The 21,070-nt window shown below is 54.9% G+C and overlaps 1 protein-coding gene across 1 annotated transcript in view; it reads left to right on the forward strand.

The window, feature by feature from the left end:
• The window catches only part of OTOG (otogelin), a 217,270-nt gene that overhangs the window by 135,046 nt on the left and 61,154 nt on the right, over positions 1–21,070 (forward strand). The window contains exons 34-37 of the mRNA XM_077453472.1: positions 1,559–1,670; positions 4,920–4,999; positions 9,269–13,512; positions 15,796–15,964. Coding sequence (XP_077309598.1) covers positions 1,559–1,670; positions 4,920–4,999; positions 9,269–13,512; positions 15,796–15,964 — 4,605 coding nt within the window. The remainder of the gene's footprint in view (positions 1–1,558; positions 1,671–4,919; positions 5,000–9,268; positions 13,513–15,795; positions 15,965–21,070) is intronic.

Raw genomic sequence — 21,070 nt, forward strand, 5'->3', positions numbered from 1 at the left:
GGTGAGGACCTCCGTCCCTCTTGTCATGTATGGTGAGGACCTCCGTCCCTCTTGTCATGTATGGTGAGGACCTCTGTCCCTCTTGTCATGTATGGTGAGGACCTCTGTCCCTCTTGTCATGTATGGTGAGGACCTCTGTCCCTCTTGTCATGTATGGTGAGGATCTCCGTCCCTCTTGTCATGTATGGTGAGGACCTCCGTCCCTCTTGTCATGTATGGTGAGGACCTCTGTCCCTCTTGTCATGTATGGTGAGGACCTCTGTCCCTCTTGTCATGTATGGTGAGGACCTCTGTCCCTCTTGTCATGTATGGTGAGGATCTCCGTCCCTCTTGTCATGTATGGTGAGGACCTCCGTCCCTCTTGTCATGTATGGTGAGGACCTCTGTCCCTCTTGTCATGTATGGTGAGGATCTCCGTCCCTCTTGTCATGTATGGTGAGGACCTCCGTCCCTCTTGTCATGTATGGTGAGGACCTCCGTCCCTCTTGTCATGTATGGTGAGGACCTCTGTCCCTCTTGTCATGTATGGTGAGGATCTCCGTCCCTCTTGTCATGTATGGTGAGGACCTCCGTCCCTCTTGTCATGTATGGTGAGGACCTCCGTCCCTCTTGTCATGTATGGTGAGGACCTCCGTCCCTCCTGTTGTGGGGGATGGGCTCTCAGATTTGGGGGGACGCCGCTGAGATTCTACTGCTGTTTAGTGACTCTGAGATGAAGTTTTGGGTGGAACGTTGAGAAGCTCTGACAGATGCCCCTCCCCCCACAGGGATTCCCCCTCACTTCCTGACGTTTTGTCTGGATTTCTGTCCTCCTCCAGCTCAGGCTGTGATTGGTGGAGATGGAGAAACGTCTTCTATGGATTATTGAGTTGAATCCTCATCTCCACCCATAATTAGGAGGTGTGGGGGAGGGGATGAAATCTTCTCCATTGCTCTGCTGATGTGGAGTCATTTTTCGGCTCTTAGAATAGCGCTGTATTTGTTGGGGAGACGGCGGATAGGATTTCCTGCTGACCGATGGAAATGCTTCCCATTTGAAGTGTCAGAGATCAGGAATAATAATCTGCCAGGGGCCCATTAATGGCACTGAGGGGCCCACAACAGACGCCATTAGGGCCCATAACAGATGCATGGCAGGGGCCCATAAGAAATGCTGTAATGGGGCCCTTAATACATGTGAAAGGGGGACCCCACGCTGTTTTTTCTTGGCGGATGGCGGCAGTTGTAACCGCGAGTCAATTTAAATGGGATTTGACTTGTTTTTTTTCTTTAGAAATGTCAGTTTTGCTGCGGCAGGTTCCATACAGGCTACAGATGCGCCACTTTACAGGCAGACTAAGGGGACCCCCAGGCACGATATTTAAAGAAATTTTTCATATCGGATCTTGGGGTGGGGGGGGGGGGGGTGTAGAGAGAAGTGTATTTATCACCTTTATTGATCTGTAGAACATACAATTTATCAGGCCATGGAGTAAATGTGGGTGTGGCTTTAGATGTATAAATTGTAATATTTATCGTTCGTCGATTGTCTTCTAAACTCTTTTATCCATATATTCAGAGGCTCCAGTTCCGCTGCGATCGGCCTGCCAGTGGCGCTATGATGCCTGTTCCAGCGCGTGTTTCCGGACCTGCAGGGACCCGGCTGGGGAACACTGTGCCAATGTCCCCAGGTAAGTCACGACATGATACGCCTGACCCTCACCGCCATATATAGCGATTGCCCTCCCCCATCCATGTTATGGATCTGTATGAGGAGGAGGGGAGGGCTCTGTATATCTGAAGCTGCAGAGAGTCTTGTAACTTCCCTCAAGAACCTCCTACATCCACTCCTCCATTCTCACCAGAGGGGGGCGGGATCACACATCCCCTCCTCCGCACTCAGCAGAGGGGGCGGGATCACACATCCCCTCTGCACTCAGCAGAGAGGGCGGGATCACACATCCCCTCCGCACTCAGCAGAGAGGGCGGGATCACACATCCCCTCCTCCGCACTCAGCAGAGAGGGCGGGATCACACATCCCCTCCTCCGCACTCAGCAGAGGGGGCGGGATCACACATCCCCTCCTCCGCACTCAGCAGAGGGGGCGGAATCACACATCCCCTCCTCCTCACTCAGCAGAGGGGGCGGGATCACACATCCCCTCCTCCGCACTCAGCAGAGAGGGCGGGATCACACATCCCCTCCTCCGCACTCAGCAGAGAGGGCGGGATCACACATCACCTCCTCCTCACTCAGCAGAGGGGGCGGGATCACACATCCCCTCCTCCGCACTCAGCAGAGGGGGCGGGATCACACATCCCCTCCTCCGCACTCAGCAGAGGGGGCGGGATCACACATCCCCTCCTCCGCACTCAGCAGAGGGGGCGGGATCACACATCCCCTCCTCCGCACTCAGCAGAGGGGGGCGGGATCACACATCCCCCTCCGCACTCAGCAGAGAGGGCGGGATCACACATCACCTCCTCCGCACTCAGCAGAGAGGGCGGGATCACACATCCCCTCCTCCGCACTCAGCAGAGGGGGCGGGATCACACATCCCCTCCTCCGCACTCAGCAGAGGGGGCGGGATCACACATCCCCTCCTCCGCACTCAGCAGAGGGGGCGGGATCACACATCCCCTCCTCCGCACTCAGCAGAGGGGGCGGGATCACACATCCCCTCCTCCGCACTCAGCAGAGGGGGCGGGATCACACATCCCCTCCTCCGCACTCAGCAGAGGGGGCGGGATCACACATCCCCTCCTCCGCACTCAGCAGAGGGGGCGGGATCACACATCCCCTCCTCCGCACTCAGCAGAGGGGGCGGGATCACACATCCCCTCCTCCGCACTCAGCAGAGGGGGCGGGATCACACATCCCCTCCTCCGCACTCAGCAGAGAGGGCGGGATCACACATCCCCTCCTCCGCACTCAGCAGAGGGGGCGGGATCACACATCCCCTCCTCCGCACTCAGCAGAGGGGGCGGGATCACACATCCCCTCCTCCTCACTCAGCAGAGGGGGCGGGATCACACATCTCCTCCTCCGCACTCAGCAGAGGGGGCGGGATCACACATCCCCTCCTCCTCACTCAGCAGAGGGGGCGGGATCACACATCCCCTCCTCCTCACTCAGCAGAGGGGGCGGGATCACACATCCCCTCCTCCGCACTCAGCAGAGGGGGCGGGATCACACATCCCCTCCTCCGCACTCAGCAGAGAGGGCGGGATCACACATCCCCTCCTCCGCACTCAGCAGAGGGGGCGGGATCACACATCCCCTCCTCCGCACTCAGCAGAGGGGGCGGGATCACACATCCCCTCCTCCGCACTCAGCAGAGGGGGCGGGATCACACATCCCCTCCTCCGCACTCAGCAGAGGGGGCGGGATCACACATCCCCTCCTCCGCACTCAGCAGAGAGGGCGGGATCACACATCCCCTCCTCCGCACTCAGCAGAGGGGGCGGGATCACACATCCCCTCCTCCGCACTCAGCAGAGGGGGCGGGATCACACATCCCCTCCTCCGCACTCAGCAGAGGGGGCGGGATCACACATCTCCTCCTCCGCACTCAGCAGAGGGGGCGGGATCACACATCCCCTCCTCCTCACTCAGCAGAGGGGGCGGGATCACACATCCCCTCCTCCTCACTCAGCAGAGGGGGCGGGATCACACATCCCCTCCTCCGCACTCAGCAGAGGGGGCGGGATCACACATCCCCTCCTCCTCACTCAGCAGAGGGGGCGGGATCACACATCCCCTCCTCCTCACTCAGGAGAGGGGGCGGGATCACACATCCCCTCCTCCTCACTCAGGAGAGGGGGCGGGATCACACATCCCCTCCTCCTCACTCAGGAGAGGGGGCGGGATCACACATCCCCTCCTCCTCACTCAGGAGAGGGGGCGGGATCCCACATCCCCTCCTCCGCACTCAGGAGAGGGGGCGGGATCACACACCATATATAAGTCTCTGATCTGCCTGGATTAGGAGGAGAAGTTCAGATCGGTGACCAGCAGAGATCCTGATATCCTCCTCATGTCCTACCAGAAGAACGAGTCTCCTCCCGGCCTTCCTGGTTATGGAACATCTCATCCAGTATGTAATAAACAGTCTTGTCCAGGCAGAGGTCCCGGGGCCTCATCTAATAAACAGTCCCAACCTGCCCAAGCAGAGGTCCTTTTCTCCCTTTACACCTTCCATCTCTCCTCATCACAGGAGATCCATGGACTCAGAAAGGAATAAATATTTAGAAAGGCATAAAGTGCCCTCTGTGGGGGGAGGGGGGGGGGTTCTGTAGTCCTGATGGTGTACAGAAGGAGGGGGTTCTGTAGTCCTGATAGTGTACAGAAGGAGGGGGTCCTGTAGTCCTGATGGTGTACAGAAGGAGGGGGTTCTGTAGTCCTGATGGTGTACAGAAGGAGGGGGTTCTGTAGTCCTGATGGTGTACAGAAGGAAGGGGGTTCTGTAGTCCTGATGGTGTACAGAAGGAAGGGGGTTCTGTAGTCCTGATGGTGTACAGAAGGAAGGGGGTTCTGTAGTCCTGATGGTGTACAGAAGGAGGGGGTTCTGTAGTCCTGATGGTGTACAGAAGGAGGGGGTTCTGTAGTCCTGATGGTGTACAAAAGGAGGTGGTTCTGTAGTCCTGATGGTGTACAAAAGGAGGGGGTTCTGTAGTCCTGATGGTGTACAGAAGGAGGGGGTTCTGTAGTCCTGATGGTGTACAGAAGGAGGGGGCTCTGTAGTCCCGAATAGTGCACAAGGGGGGGATTATTCAGTCATGGCGGTATATGGGGGGTGGTTCTGTAGTCCTGACACTCTGATAAGGACATTTTGGGAGGGGGGGGGGGGGGTGTCTGGGTTGGGGTTTTGTGGTTTGCATGGACTTGTCCGCTGTCTGGTCCCGAATCTTTGAAATGTAGTAACAATTGTGTCCTCCAGGGTGGAAGGTTGTATTCCGCAGTGTCCACCGGATCTGGTGCTGGACGAGGTGACCAGAAAATGCGTCTACTTCCAGGACTGTAAGTACCACCTTTTTGTATAGCTCTTCATCACCTGGCTGACCCGGGGGTCCTACGCGGCTCCGAAATGTTGCACTTGGCCCATTGTGATGCGATCTTTCTGAATAAAAGCTTTGGGTGACATTTGTGGGTCCATGGCATTCTGGTGAAGATGTACATTGGGTGATGGGGTCCGGGGTGTGCTGGTGAAGATGTACGTTGGGTGATGGGGTCCGGGGTGTGCTGGTGAAGATGTACATTGGGTGATGGGGTCCGGGGTGTGCTGGTGAAGATGTACATTGGGTGACATTTGTGGGTCCATGGCATTCTGGTGAAGATGTACATTGGGTGATGGGGTCCGGGGTGTGCTGGTGAAGATGTACGTTGGGTGATGGGGTCCGGGGTGTGCTGGTGAAGATGTACATTGGGTGATGGGGTCCGGGGTGTGCTGGTGAAGATGTACATTGGGTGACATTTGTGGGTCCATGGCATTCTGGTGAAGATGTACATTGGGTGATGGGGTCCGGGGTGTGCTGGTGAAGATGTACATTGGGGGATGGGGTCCGGGGTGTGCTGGTGAAGATGTACATTGGGTGACATTTGTGGGTCCATGGCATTCTGGTGAAGATGTACATTGGGTGATGGGGTCCGGGGTGTGCTGGTGAAGATGTACATTGGGGGATGGGGTCCGGGGTGTGCTGGTGAAGATGTGCGTTGGGTGATGGGGTCCGGGGTGTGCTGGTGAAGATGTACGTTGGGTGATGGGGTCCAGGGTGTGCTGGTGAAGATGTACATTGGGGGATGGGGTCCGGGGTGTGCTGGTGAAGATGTACATTGGGTGATGGGGTCCGGGGTGTGCTGGTGAAGATGTACATTGGGGGATGGGGTCCGGGGTGTGCTGGTGAAGATGTACGTTGGGTGATGGGGTCCGGGGTGTGCTGGTGAAGATGTACATTGGGTGATGGGGTCCGGGGTGTGCTGGTGAAGATGTACATTGGGTGATGGGGTCCGGGGTGTGCTGGTGAAGATGTACATTGGGTGATGGGGTCCGGGGTGTGCTGGTGAAGATGTACATTGGGTGATGGGGTCCGGGGTGTGCTGGTGAAGATGTACATTGGGTGATGGGGTCCGGGGTGTGCTGGTGAAGATGTACATTGGGTGATGGGGTCCGGGGTGTGCTGGTGAAGATGTACATTGGGTGATGGGGTCCGGGGTGTGCTGGTGAAGATGTACATTGGGTGATGGGGTCCGGGGTGTGCTGGTGAAGATGTACATTGGGTGATGGGGTCCGGGGTGTGCTGGTGAAGATGTACATTGGGTGATGGGGTCCGGGGTGTGCTGGTGAAGATGTACGTTGGGTGATGGGGTCCGGGGTGTGCTGGTGAAGATGTACATTGGGTGATGGGGTCCGGGGTGTGCTGGTGAAGATGTACGTTGGGTGATGGGGTCCGGGGTGTGCTGGTGAAGATGTACGTTGGGTGATGGGGTCCGGGGTGTGCTGGTGAAGATGTACGTTGGGTGATGGGGTCCGGGGTGTGCTGGTGAAGATGTACATTGGGTGATGGGGTCCGGGATGTGCTGGTGAAGATGTACATTGGGTGATGGGGTCCGGGGTGTGCTGGTGAAGATGTACGTTGGGTGATGGGGTCCGGGGTGTGCTGGTGAAGATGTACGTTGGGTGATGGGGTCCGGGGTGTGCTGGTGAAGATGTACGTTGGGTGATGGGGTCCGGGGTGTGCTGGTGAAGATGTACGTTGGGTGATGGGGTCCGGGGTGTGCTGGTGAAGATGTACATTGGGTGATGGGGTCCGGGATGTGCTGGTGAAGATGTACGTTGGGTGATGGGGTCCGGGGTGTGCTGGTGAAGATGTACATTGGGTGATGGGGTCCGGGATGTGCTGGTGAAGATGTACATTGGGTGATGGGGTCCGGGGTGTGCTGGTGAAGATGTACGTTGGGTGATGGGGTCCGGGGTGTGCTGGTGAAGATGTACGTTGGGTGATGGGGTCCGGGGTGTGCTGGTGAAGATGTACGTTGGGTGATGGGGTCCGGGGTGTGCTGGTGAAGATGTACATTGGGTGATGGGGTCCGGGGTGTGCTGGTGAAGATGTACATTGGGTGATGGGGTCCGGGGTGTGCTGGTGAAGATGTACATTGGGTGATGGGGTCCGGGGTGTGCTGGTGAAGATGTACGTTGGGTGATGGGGTCCGGGATGTGCTGGTGAAGATGTACATTGGGTGATGGGGTGCGGGGTGTGCTGGTGAAGATGTACATTGGGTGATGGGGTCCGGGGTGTGCTGGGGAAGATGTACATTGGGTGATGGGGTCCGGGGTGTGCTGGGGAAGATGTACATTGGGTGATGGGGTGCGGGGTGTGCTGGGGAAGATGTACATTGGGTGATGGGGTCCGGGGTGTGCTGGGGAAGATGTACATTGGGTGATGGGGTCCGGGGTGTGCTGGGGAAGATGTACATTGGGTGATGGGGTCCGGGGTGTGCTGGTGAAGATGTACATTGGGTGATGGGGTCCGGGGTGTGCTGGTGAAGATGTGCATTGGGTGATGGGGTCCGGGGTGTGCTGGTGAAGATGTACATTGGGTGATGGGGTCCGGGGTGTGCTGGTGAAGATGTACGTTGGGTGATGGGGTCCGGGGTGTGCTGGTGAAGATGTACATTGGGTGATGGGGTCCGGGGTGTGCTGGTGAAGATGTACGTTGGGTGATGGGGTCCGGGGTGTGCTGGTGAAGATGTACGTTGGGTGATGGGGTCCGGGGTGTGCTGGTGAAGATGTACGTTGGGTGATGGGGTCCGGGGTGTGCTGGTGAAGATGTACATTGGGTGATGGGGTCCGGGATGTGCTGGTGAAGATGTACATTGGGTGATGGGGTCCGGGGTGTGCTGGTGAAGATGTACGTTGGGTGATGGGGTCCGGGGTGTGCTGGTGAAGATGTACGTTGGGTGATGGGGTCCGGGGTGTGCTGGTGAAGATGTACATTGGGTGATGGGGTCCGGGGTGTGCTGGTGAAGATGTACGTTGGGTGATGGGGTCCGGGGTGTGCTGGTGAAGATGTACATTGGGTGATGGGGTCCGGGATGTGCTGGTGAAGATGTACGTTGGGTGATGGGGTCCGGGGTGTGCTGGTGAAGATGTACATTGGGTGATGGGGTCCGGGATGTGCTGGTGAAGATGTACATTGGGTGATGGGGTCCGGGGTGTGCTGGTGAAGATGTACGTTGGGTGATGGGGTCCGGGGTGTGCTGGTGAAGATGTACGTTGGGTGATGGGGTCCGGGGTGTGCTGGTGAAGATGTACGTTGGGTGATGGGGTCCGGGGTGTGCTGGTGAAGATGTACATTGGGTGATGGGGTCCGGGGTGTGCTGGTGAAGATGTACATTGGGTGATGGGGTCCGGGGTGTGCTGGTGAAGATGTACATTGGGTGATGGGGTCCGGGGTGTGCTGGTGAAGATGTACGTTGGGTGATGGGGTCCGGGATGTGCTGGTGAAGATGTACATTGGGTGATGGGGTGCGGGGTGTGCTGGTGAAGATGTACATTGGGTGATGGGGTCCGGGGTGTGCTGGGGAAGATGTACATTGGGTGATGGGGTCCGGGGTGTGCTGGGGAAGATGTACATTGGGTGATGGGGTGCGGGGTGTGCTGGGGAAGATGTACATTGGGTGATGGGGTCCGGGGTGTGCTGGGGAAGATGTACATTGGGTGATGGGGTCCGGGGTGTGCTGGGGAAGATGTACATTGGGTGATGGGGTCCGGGGTGTGCTGGTGAAGATGTACATTGGGTGATGGGGTCCGGGGTGTGCTGGTGAAGATGTACATTGGGGGATGGGGTCCGGGGTGTGCTGGGGAAGATGTACATTGGGTGATGGGGTCCGGGGTGTGCTGGGGAAGATGTACATTGGGTGATGGGGTCCGGGGTGTGCTGGTGAAGATGTACATTGGGTGATGGGGTCCGGGGTGTGCTGGTGAAGATGTGCATTGGGTGATGGGGTCCGGGGTGTGCTGGTGAAGATGTGCCTTGGGTGATAATAAGGCCAGAAATGTGTGTGATGGGAATATAGACCACCTCAGTGTCACACATGTGGATGGAGGGAACGTTTGAGGTGGGTAGTTTGGGGGCATTGTGTTTAGTAGGAGTAGGTCTGGACGGGTTGTGGGGTACATGGGGTGGTGTTGGGGCGATGATTGTGATTTGGATATCCTTTTCCTTGTGATGTGTAGAGAAGAGGGGGATGAGAACTTGGAATTGATGATTTCCTTCTCTCTGTATTCAGGTATTGAACCCGCTGTGATCACAACGATTTCTATAACAGAACCACAAAAACCAGCCAGCGGCTTGAATGTGACTGAATCTCCGACTTCCTTCTCCTTGCCACCTTCTATTACCCAACCACAAATCACTTCCCATAAAGTGCCTCCAGAGGGAACTCCTACCAGCCACCTGCCTGGGGTTGTACCCAGCGCTGCTTCTTCCACATTGTTCCCAGGATCACCTGCAGTTACTCGTCCTGAACCATCAGTTCCCGGGACTGTCAGGGCTTCCACAGTACAGACCACGGAAGTGGAGGAGTCCACCAGGACAGTGAGCAGAGCCACGACCAGCAGTCCTTTTATATTAGAGACAACATTGAATAAGACGGAGTTTAGGGCCGTCACAAGTCCAGCAAGTTCTTTTCTCTCTCCTGAGATGGTTCTATCTACAGCCAAAGTGACAAAAACAATGCATGTGACTTCGGAATTAACTTCTCAGGTTCCGTCTACTCAGACAGTCCCAGCAGTATCACCTGGAGTGACAGCGGGTCGAGTATTTCCAGCAGTCACATCTCCTGTCCTGACTGACCGCACTGCTCTCTCAGCTTTACCAAATGTAACCAGCACGGTGCTTCCTGCACTGCTTTCCACAGTCTTGACCAGTAAGAGCGTCACAACCACACTGTCAACCCAGATGGGGACAACTGTCCCAACAGAGCGCACCCCAAGGACAGGAACCGTCCCTCATAAGTCGCTCCATACTTCTGTTAGCAGTTCTCCTGTGACAGGACCCAGCATGACCAGTCCTAAGCCCAGCTATTCACAAATGGTCCCATCCTCATTGTCCCCATTACACACTTTTGCTAGTAGTCCCTATTCACTGGTCTCCAGTTCAGGAGCTGCACCGACATCTGAACCATGGCAAGCCAAAGCACAAACCTTCCTAATTGCCACAAAACTGGTAACCCCAACTGAGGGGTTCTTACCTTCTATGACTAATACCTCTATTACCAAGTCTACCACCACCAAGCTCTCCAGCAGGCTAGTGACACTCCCAGAAGCTGCCAGGATCACCACAGAGTCGTCTCCAATAGAACCCACACCCATGTATGTCACAAGTCCTCTGGAGACCAGCAAGTATTCACCCGTATCTACCGACCTTACCGCAGTCTCCAGAACTGCAGTCAGTGTTGTTAGAACAAGCCTGCCTGGAGTTCTTCTTTATACTGGACAAACTCCAGCAGAGATAAGTCAGCATTTTCTAATGTCATCAGAACCATCACCCTCTCCAGTATCAGAAACCTCTAGAACATCTATACCAACCTCTACCAGGAGTCCGATTATAACGTCTCAATCATCCAGAACTACAAGAACTGAAACACCTGGAATTGTGAAAACCTCATCGGGGACCACAGGTCCCACCACCACACGCGTCTCGCTCTCCAAACCCAGTGCAGACCTAATTCATTTGGCTACAAAGCCAAAACCACGGGTCACAGAAGAGGAACACATACTTGAAATTTTGAAATTTACAGAATCTGTTTTAAAACCCATTAAGACAACTTTGAGATCGGAAGTGGCTTCAACGTCCTCTGCATCAACAAAGGTCCACGCAGTGACTGCGCCTCTGGAGGCGACCACAACCCATCTACTTCCATCCTCTGAGAAGTCCACCACCTCAATAATCACACAACCTGCCAAGAGCTCTTTACTGCTCACAACCTCCATCCAAGAACCAAGTAACATCACTGTTTTTTCTAAAGTGACCCCATCTACTGGGAGAACGCTGCTACCCACCCATATTTCTGTACACGATCGAGTGCCTGTCTCTGTACAAGAGCGAGTGCCTGTCTCTGTACACACGTACCCTCCAGAGGGCCTGTCCCAGTCAACATCACACACTGGGCCAACACAAGAAACATTGATGAAGACCTCATCAACCACGTCTACTAAAAATGTAACAAGTCCACATGTTGTGCCATCCAAACCCTTGTCTTCATCTGATGAGACCAGCATCTCCATGTCTGGGCCAACCTTTACTTCTCATGTAACGGATACCTCCCGAATGACCGAGTCTCCAAGTCATCAGACCTCTCCAGCTATTTCTCCCTCATTATCTCCAGCTGTTTCCTATTCTACCACACAATTAGCAGAACCTCGAACCACAAAGGGAAAGGCCTTGTTAACAGATGCAATTAACACAACATACATTCCCAGTTCACTGTCACCTTTAAGCACTAAGTCAACACCAGTTGGTGGATCCACTGAATTGCCCCTCCAGTTCATGACAGCCACAGCCTCGTTCGATGTGACAGAATCTGTAAGACCAACAGAAACCTTATTTGTGTCAGGAGAGAATGGAACTGAATGGAGAGCTCTGTCAACAGCCGAAACCTATAAAACAAGCAGGCAGTTCATGTCCGCCTCTCAGCCAGAAGTTGTATCTGAAACATTAGCCAGCGATCAGCCAACAATCAAGGAATCTCAGTCTCCTGGGCCACCTTCTAAAGAAATGCAGACCTCATCAGTCATCATAACAAGAGATACCGTTACAGGAACACGTCCTCCACATATGACCTATCCTTCTCCAGTGAGCTCGTCATCTGCTCCTCTGACATCCCAGTATTCACTACAGAGTGGTGTACCATCCCATCGTCCTCTACAAACTGACATGACCTCCCTGCCTCCCCTACCAACGGATCAAAGTTCCCTACATCCAATACAAACCAATGCAACCTCCCAGTATCCTCTACAAACCAGTGTAACCTCCCAGTATCCTCTACACACCAGTGTAACCTCCCAGTATCCTCTACACACCAGTGTAACCTCCCAGCATCCTCTACAAACCAGGGTAACCTCCCAGCATCCTCTACAAACCAGTGTAACCTCCCAGCATCCTCTACAAACCAGTGTAACCTCCCAGTATCCTCTACAAACCAGTGTAACCTCCCAGCATCCTCTACACACCAGTGTAACCTCCCAGTATCCTCTACACACCAGTGTAACCTCCCAGCATCCTCTACAAACCCGTGCAACCTCCCAGCATCCTCTACAAACCAGTGTAACCTCCCAGTATCCTATACAAACCAGTGTAACCTCCCAGTATCCTATACAAACCAGTGCAACCTCCCAGCATCCTCTGCAAACCAGTGTAACCTCCCAGTATCCTATACAAACCAGTGTAACCTCCCAGTATCCTATACAAACCAGTGTAACCTCCCAGTATCCTATACAAACCAGTGCAATCTCCCAGCATCCTCTACAAACCAGTGTAACCTCCCATCATTTCCTACAAACCAGTGTAACCTCCCAGCATCCTCTACAAACCAGTGCAACCTCCCAGCATCCTATACAAACCAGTGTAACCTCCAAGCATCCTCTGCAAACCAGTGTAACCTCCCAGCATCCTCTGCAAACCAGTGTAACCTCCCAGCATCCTCTACAAACCAGTGCAACCTCCCAGCATTTTCTACAAACCAGTGCAACCTCCCAGCATCCTCTACAAACCAGTGCAACCTCCCAGCATCCTCTACAAACCAGTGCAACCTCCCAGCATCCTCTACAAACCAGTGCAACCTCCCAGCATCCTCTACAAACCAGTGCAACCTCCCAGCATCCTCTACAAACCAGTGAAACCTCCCAGCATCCTCTACAAACCAGTGCAACCTCCCAGCATCCTCTACAAACCAGTGCAACCTCCCAGCATCCTCTACAACCCAATGCAACCTCCCAGCACCCTCTACAAACCAGTGAAACCTCCCAGCACCCTCTACAAACCAGTGAAACCTCCCAGCACCCTCTACAAACCAGTGGACCCTCCCAGCGTCCGCTACAAACTCGTCTAACTTCCCAGCATCCTCTAGAGATTGGTGTAACCTCACAACTTCCCCCACAAACTAGTGTAACACCTGAAATCACCGATCTTCCAATTATGTCAAATAAAACAATAGCAGCAGAGACCATTGTGCCCCCAGAATTCTCTTCTGTCCTCCCAGAGACTTCCCAAGTGGTCACATCTCCACCCAGAACGTCTCCCACAGAAGTTTCACCTCCACCAGTTACACGCAGTCTAAACATTACAGTGAACCAGACTGGAATCCCACCTCGACTGACCTCTACAACCAGGCCAATGTCTACCCAGATCCCACTGGTGTCCTCCTCAGGGGCTACCCGAGAGATGGAGAGCAGCTTTCCTGCGGAGCTGATGGGATTGACCGTGTCCGCCATGTTACCTTCTCGGGAATCTGCAACTTTTCTGGCCTGTGCGGTGAGTAATGCAGACATTATCCCATGGATGGATAATATATACGCTGATGTATCCATAACTAGCTGTATATAATGCCAATATCTACGGTAATATCTCCTATCTAGACCTCTACAGGAAATGCAGCTTTCTAGAGAATGTCCTTCCTAATGTTGTGGAAATTTTATGAAGATGTATGTAATATGTATTGTCAGTGTCTCCCGGTGTTAGTTCTCCCGCAACCCGCTCTAAAGAGCTGACTGGGGCAGACTGACGTCAGTTGAGACCTGTTTTGGTAGTGAAAACCTTCCTGGGGTTGTAGAGAAGAGGATATGTCCACCAGTGAAGGGCCCCTGTGTGATGCACAGACGATCGTCTGGGGGGGGTGTGTTCAAGCTGCAAAGACATTATTGGTTATGGGGGATGTACGCTCGTGTCTCTGATCAACACGTGGGGGGGAGGGGGGGGCTGTGGCGTGTCTCTGCAGATAATTTCCCATCCTCAGGAGTGGTAGTATAATCCGGGTATGTGTTGTTCTCAGAACAATGCAAAATAAGGATTCACGTCAACGGTAAAAACGGGAGTCTTTGTGTGCATTGTGGTCGGGCAGGCTTCCTGCCCTCTGAGTCTCCTCCCCCCTCCCCCAGGCTTCCTGCCCTCTGAGTCTCCTCCCCTCCCCCAGCCTTCCTGCCCTCTGAATCTCCTCCCCTCCCCCAGGCTTCCTACCCTCTGAGTCTCCCCTCCCCACGCTTCCTACCCTCTGAGTCTCCTCCCCTTTCCTCCTCCAGGCACACTGCCCTCTGAGTCTCCTCCCCTCCCCTCCCCCAGGCTTCCTGCCCTCTGAGTCTCCTTCCCCCCCTCCCCCAGCCTTCCTGCCCTCTGAATCTCCTCCCCTCCCCCAGGCTTCCTACCCTCTGAGTCTCCCCTCCCCACGCTTCCTGCCCTCTGAATCTCCTCCCCTCCCCCAGGCTTCCTGCCCTCTGAGTCTCCTCCCCTCCCCTCCCCCAGGCTTCCTGCCCTCTGAGTCTCCTCCCCTCCCCTCCCCCAGGCTTCCTGCCCTCTGAGTCTCCTCCCCTCCCCTCCCCCAGGCTTCCTGCCCTCTGAGTCCCCTCCCCTCCCCTCCCCCAGGCTTCCTGCCCTCTGAGTCTCCCCCCCCCCTCCCCCAGCCTTCCTGCCCTCTGAATCTCCTCCCCTCCCCCAGGCTTCCTACCCTCTGAGTCTCCCCTTCCCACGCTTCCTACCCTCTGAGTCTCCTCCCCTCCCCTCCCCCAGGCTTCCTGCCCTCTGAATCTCCTCCCCTCCCCCCCCCAGGCTTCCTGCCCTCTGAATCTCCTCCCCTTCCTTCCCCCAGGCTTCCTGACCTCTGAGTCTCCTCCCCTTTCCTCCTCCAGGCTTCCTGACCTCTGAGTCTCCTCCCCTTCCCTCCTCCAGGCTTCTTGCTCTTCCTGAAACTTACTGTCTTTCTAGCCCTCTTCCACTTTATTTTCTCTCAGACTTTCAGTCTTCTATTTCCCTTACCCCCCCCCCCCTCCCCCCCCCTCACTCCAGAATTTCTATCTTGCTTCCCTTCCCCCAGGCTCCCGGCCTTCCCAACACCCTTCTGCCCTTTCCAGCTTTGACTACCACCCACCCCCACCTGGAATCCCTGCCTCCCAACTTTGCCCACCACCTGGACTCCCTGCTGCCCAGCACCCTTCTACCTTCTTTTCCTACCAACCCTTCCCTCTTCTTCATACTCCACACTGGCCTTTCAAGACCCTATACCTCACTGCCTTCCCACCTTCCCAGGTTTCAATACCACCCACCTCCACCTGGACTCCCCGCCTTCCCAGGTTTCAATACCACCCACCTCCACCTGGACTCCCCGCCTTCCCAGGTTCCAATACCACCCACCTCCACCTGGACTCCCCGCCTTCCCAGTTTTGACTACCACCACCTTGAGGCAATTTTGTTTGCATATGTAGTGCTATACAAGTTATTCATTCATTCATTCATTCATTCACCCACCCACCTCCACCTGGACTCCCTGCCTTCCCAGCTTTGAGTACCACCCACCCCCCACCTGCTTCCCCAGCCCCTCTCCAACCTCTCCTGCCTCACCCTGGCTTCCTGGCTTTGTCTTTTCCATCCATCGTAGGACACTCACACTATTTCTATGTTACATTTCAGATGATGTCGTTTACACTCCACAGAATATTCTGCATTTTGAATAGTCTTGTACCATTTCTGTATATTGTGATAGTCACGCATGGAGGCTGCGATTACCTCCAGGGACCTCCATTGTCACTTCTGTCCTCTCTCTCACAGCCGTACACCGAGAACGAATGCATCAAACACATCTGTGTGGACGGACAGTTAATCCAGGTCAATAAGTCCCAGCATTGTCCTTATAATGTCACCCAACCCAGCTGTGGCCTCCTGGGATTTGCAGTCCAAATAAATGGAGACCGTTGTTGTCCAAAGTGGGAGTGCGCATGTAAGTATAAGTGTGTGAGTGCGGAGCATGCTATGAAATGATTGGTTGGCAGGATTATGAGTGGAGATGGAGCTGGGAGGGCTACTCAGCAAATCTAAGACTACTTTCACACTGAGGTGCTTTACAGGTGCTACAGCGCTAAAAAAAGTGCCGGAAAAGCTCACAAAGACCTATTTCCATTAAAATCAATGAATGCTTTCACACTGGGGCAGTGCGCTGGCAGGGTGGTGAAAAACGCCCCTCCCCATTGAAATGAGTGCAAAGCGCTTGAAAAGCTCTTCAAAAGTGCTCAGTGTTTTACTGGCAGTTTACAAGCGCCTCAGTGTGAAAGGGGCCTAATTTGTGTTTGTATATCTGCATGGGGCAACAGTGATATTTCTGTATGAGCAGTAGGGTGGAAAACTGGAAGAGAATCTGTAGTCGATGAGGTGTAGAGGCCTGTGTATTCGATGAGGCGGCATGGCCCCTGTATTGGGTGAGGCGGGTTGGCCCCCGTATTGGACGAGATGGGGTGGCCCCTGTATTGGATGAGGTGGGGTGGCTTTTCTATTGGATGAGGTGGGTTGGCCCCTGTATTGGACGAGATGGGGTGGCTCTTGTATTGGATGAGGCGCGGTCATTCTTGTAGTAGATGAGGTGGGTTGGCCCCTGTATTGGACGAGATGGGATGGCTCTTGTAGTGGACGAGGCAGGGTCATTCTTGTAGTAGATGAGGCGGGTGGCTCTTGTATTGGGTGAGGCAGGTTGGCCCCTGTATTGGACGAGATGGGATGGCTCTTGTATTGGACGAGGCAGGGTCATTCTTGTAGTAGATGAGGCGGGTGGCTCTTGTATTGGGTGAGGTGGGTTGGCCCCTGTATTGGACGAGATGCGGTGGCTCTTGTATTGGTTGAGGCGGGGTCATTCTTGTAGTATATGAGGCGGGTTGGTCCCTGTATTGGACGAGATGGGGTGGCTCTTGTATTGAACGAGGTGGGGTCATTCTTGTAGTAGATGAGGTGGGGTCATTCTTGTAGTAGATGAGGCGGGTGGCTCTTGTTTTGGTTGAGGCGGGGTCATTCTTGTAGTAGATAAGGCGGGTGGCACTTGTATTGGATGAGGCGGGTTGGCCCCTGTATTGGACGAGATGGGGTGGCTCTTGTATTGGACGAGGCGGGGTCATTCTTGTAGTAGATAAGGCGGGGTCATTCTTGTAGTAGATGAGGCGGGTGGCTCTTGTATTGGGTGAGGTGGGTTGGCCCCTGTATTGGACGAGATGGGGTGGCTCTTGTATTGGTTGAGGCGGGGTCATTCTTGTAGTAGATGAGGCGGGTTGGCCCCTGTATTGGACGAGATGGGATGGCTCTTGTATTGGATGAGGCGCGGTCATTCTTGTAGTAGATGAGGCGGGGTGGCTCTTGTATTGGAGGATGCAGGGTGGCTCTTGTATTGGATGAGGCGGAGTGGCTCTTGTATTGGATGAGGTGGGGGGGCTCTTGTATTTGATGAGGCGGGGTGGCTCTTGTATTTGATGAGGCGGGGTGGCTCTTTTGATGAGGCGGGGTGGCCCCTGTATTGGATGAGGCGGGGTGGCCCCTGTATTGGATGAGGCAGGTTGGCCCCTGTATTGGATGAGGCGGGTTGGCCCCTGTATTGGATGAGGGGGGGTGGCCCCTGTATTGGATGAGGCGGGGTGGCCCCTGTATTGGATGAGGCAGGTTGGCCCCTGTATTGGATGAGGGGGGGTGGCTCTTGTATTGGATGAGGCGGGTTGGTCCCTGTATTGGACGAGATGGGGTGGCTCTTGTATTGGATGAGGTGGGATGGCTCTTGTAGTGGACGAGGCAGGGTCATTCTTGTAGCAGATGAGGTGGGGTGGCTCTTGTATTGGACGAGGCGGGGGTCATTCTTGTAGTAGATGAGGCAGGGTGGCTCTTGTATTGGGTGAGGCGGGGTGGCTCTTGTATTGAAGGAGGCGGGGTCATTCTTGTAGTAGATGAGGCGGGGTGGCTCTTGTATTGGAGGATGCAGGGTGGCTCTTGTATTGGATGAGGCGGAGTGGCTCTTGTATTGGATGAGGTGGGGGGGCTCTTGTATTTGATGAGGCGGGGTGGCTCTTGTATTTGATGAGGCGGGGTGGCTCTTTTGATGAGGCGGGGTGGCCCCTGTATTGGATGAGGCGGGGTGGCCCCTGTATTGGATGAGGCAGGTTGGCCCCTGTATTGGATGAGGCAGGTTGGCCCCTGTATTGGATGAGGCGGGTTGGCCCCTGTATTGGATGAGGGGGGGTGGCCCCTGTATTGGATGAGGCGGGGTGGCCCCTGTATTGGATGAGGCAGGTTGGCCCCTGTATTGGATGAGGGGGGGTGGCTCTTGTATTGGATGAGGCGGGTTGGTCCCTGTATTGGACGAGATGGGGTGGCTCTTGTATTGGATGAGGTGGGATGGCTCTTGTAGTGGACGAGGCAGGGTCATTCTTGTAGCAGATGAGGTGGGGTGGCTCTTGTATTGGACGAGGCGGGGGTCATTCTTGTAGTAGATGAGGCAGGGTGGCTCTTGTATTGGGTGAGGCGGGGTGGCTCTTGTATTGAAGGAGGCGGGGTCATTCTTGTAGTAGATGAGGCGGGGGGGCTCTTGTATTGGACAAGGCAGGTTGGCTCTTGTATTGGACGAACCGGGGTCATTATTGTAGTAGATGAGGCAGGTGGCTCTTGTATTGGGTGAGGCGGGTTGGCTCTTGTAGTGGACGAGGCGGGGTCATTCTTGTAGTAGATGAGGCGGGTGGCTCTTGTATTGGACAAGGCAGGTTGGCTCTTGTATTGGACGAACCGGGGTCATTATTGTAGTAGATGAGGCAGGTGGCTCTTGTATTGGGTGAGGCGGGTTGGCTCTTGTAGTGGACGAGGCGGGGTCATTCTTGTAGTAAATGAGGCGGGGTGGCTCTTGTATTGGACGAGGCGGGGGTCATTCTTGTAGTAGATGAGGCAGGGTGGCTCTTGTATTGGGTGAGGCGGGGTGGCTCTTGTATTGAAGGAGGCGGGGTCATTCTTGTAGTAGATGAGGCGGGGGGGCTCTTGTATTGGGTGAGGCGGGTTGGCTCTTGTAGTGGACGAGGCGGGGTCATTCTTGTAGTAGATGAGGCGGGTGGCTCTTGTATTGGACAAGGCAGGTTGGCTCTTGTATTGGACGAAGCGGGGTCATGCTTGTAGTAGATGAGGCAGGTGGCTCTTGTATTGGGTGAGGCGGGTTGGCTCTTGTAGTGGACGAGGCGGGGTCATTCTTGTAGTAGATGAGGCGGGGTGGCTCTTGTATTGGACGAGACGGGATAGCTCTTGTATTGGACGAGGCAGGGTCATTCTTGTAGCAGATAAGGCAGGGTGGCATTTGTAGTGGACGAGGCGGGGTCATTCTTGTAGCAGATAAGGCAGGGTGGCTCTTGTATTGGGTGAGGCGGGTTGGCTCTTGTAGTGGACGAGGCGGGGTCATTCTTGTAGTAGATGAGGCGGGGTGGCTCTTGTATTGGGTGAGGCGGGTTGGCTCTTGTAGTGGACGAGGCGGGGTCATTCTTGTAGTAGATGAGGCGGGTGGCTCTTGTATTGGGTGAGGCGGGTTGGCTCTTGTAGTGGACGAGGCGGGGTCATTCTTGTAGTAGATGAGGCGGGTGGCTCTTGTATTGGGTGAGGCGGGTTGGCTCTTGTAGTGGACGAGGCGGGGTCATTCTTGTAGTAGATGAGGCGGGTGGCTCTTGTATTGGGTGAGGCGGGTTGGCTCTTGTAGTGGACGAGGCGGGGTCATTCTTGTAGTAAATGAGGCGGGGTGGCTCTTGTATTGGGTGAGGCGGGTTGGCTCTTGTAGTGGACGAGGCGGGGTCATTCTTGTAGTAGATGAGGCGGGGTGGCTCTTGTATTGGACGAGGCAGGGTCATTCTTGTAGTAGGTGAGGCGGGGTGGCTCTTGTATTGGACGAGGCAGGGTCATTCTTGTAGTAGGTGAGGTGGGTTGGCTCTTGTATTGGATGAGGCGGGGTCATTCTTGTAGCAGATGAGGTGGGCTGGCTCTTGTAGTGGACGAGGCGGGTTGGCTCTTGTAGTGGATGAAGCGGGTCATTCTTGTATTGGGTGAGGCGGGGTGGCTCTTGTATTGGGTGAGGCGGGGTGGCTCTTGTATTGGGTGAGGCGGGTGGCTCTTGTAGTGGACGAGGCGGGGTCATTCTTGTAGTAGATGAGGCGGGGTGGCTCTTGTATTGGGTGAGGCGGGTGGCTCTTGTAGTGGACGAGGCGGGGTCATTCTTGTAGTAGATGAGGCGGGGTGGCTCTTGTATTGGGTGAGGCGGGTGGCTCTTGTAGTGGACGAGGCGGGGTCATTCTTGTAGTAGATGAGGCGGGGTGGCTCTTGTATTGGGTGAGGCAGGTTGGCTCTTGTAGTGGACGAGGCGGGGTCATTCTTGTAGTAGATGAAGCGGGGTGGCTCTTGTATTGGACGAGGCGGGGTCATTCTTGTAGCAGATGAGGTGGGCTGGCTCTTGTAGTGGACGAGGCGGGTTGGCTCTTGTAGTGGATGAAGCGGGTCATTCTTGTATTGGGTGAGGCGGGTGGCTCTTGTATTGGACGAGGCAGGGTCATTCTTGTAGCAGATGAGGTGGGCTGGCTCTTGTAGTGGACGAGGCGGGTTGGCTCTTGTAGTGGGTGAGGCGGGTGGCTCTTGTAGTGGATGAAGTGGGTCATTCTTGTATTGGGTGAGGCGGGTGGCTCTTGTATTGGGTGAGGCGGGGTGGCTCTTGTATTGGGTGAGGCGGGTGGCTCTTGTAGTGGACGAGGCGGGTGGCTCTTGTAGTGGACGAGGCGGGGTCATTCTTGTAGTGGATGAAGCGGGGTCATTCTTGTATTGGGTGAGGCGGGTGGCTCTTGTAGTGGATGAGATGGGGTCATTCTTGTAGTGGATGAGGCGGGGTGGCTCCTTACATGTGACCTTTTGAAGATTTATTTTTATGTCCTATGATGTTCTCCTCCATCCCACCATGCTGTCCTATGATGTCATGTTCTCTATGTGGTCACATAATGTCATCAATTTGCTTTCCACCCTCTATGCTGTCATCTTCTCCGTGCTGTACTATGATGTCATCCCCTCT

The sequence above is a fragment of the Lithobates pipiens genome, unplaced genomic scaffold, assembly GCF_037356315.1.
Source record: "Lithobates pipiens isolate NorthernLeopardFrog02 unplaced genomic scaffold, aLitPip1_a1.2 Scaffold_24, whole genome shotgun sequence".
Lineage (NCBI taxonomy): Eukaryota > Metazoa > Chordata > Amphibia > Anura > Ranidae > Lithobates > Lithobates pipiens.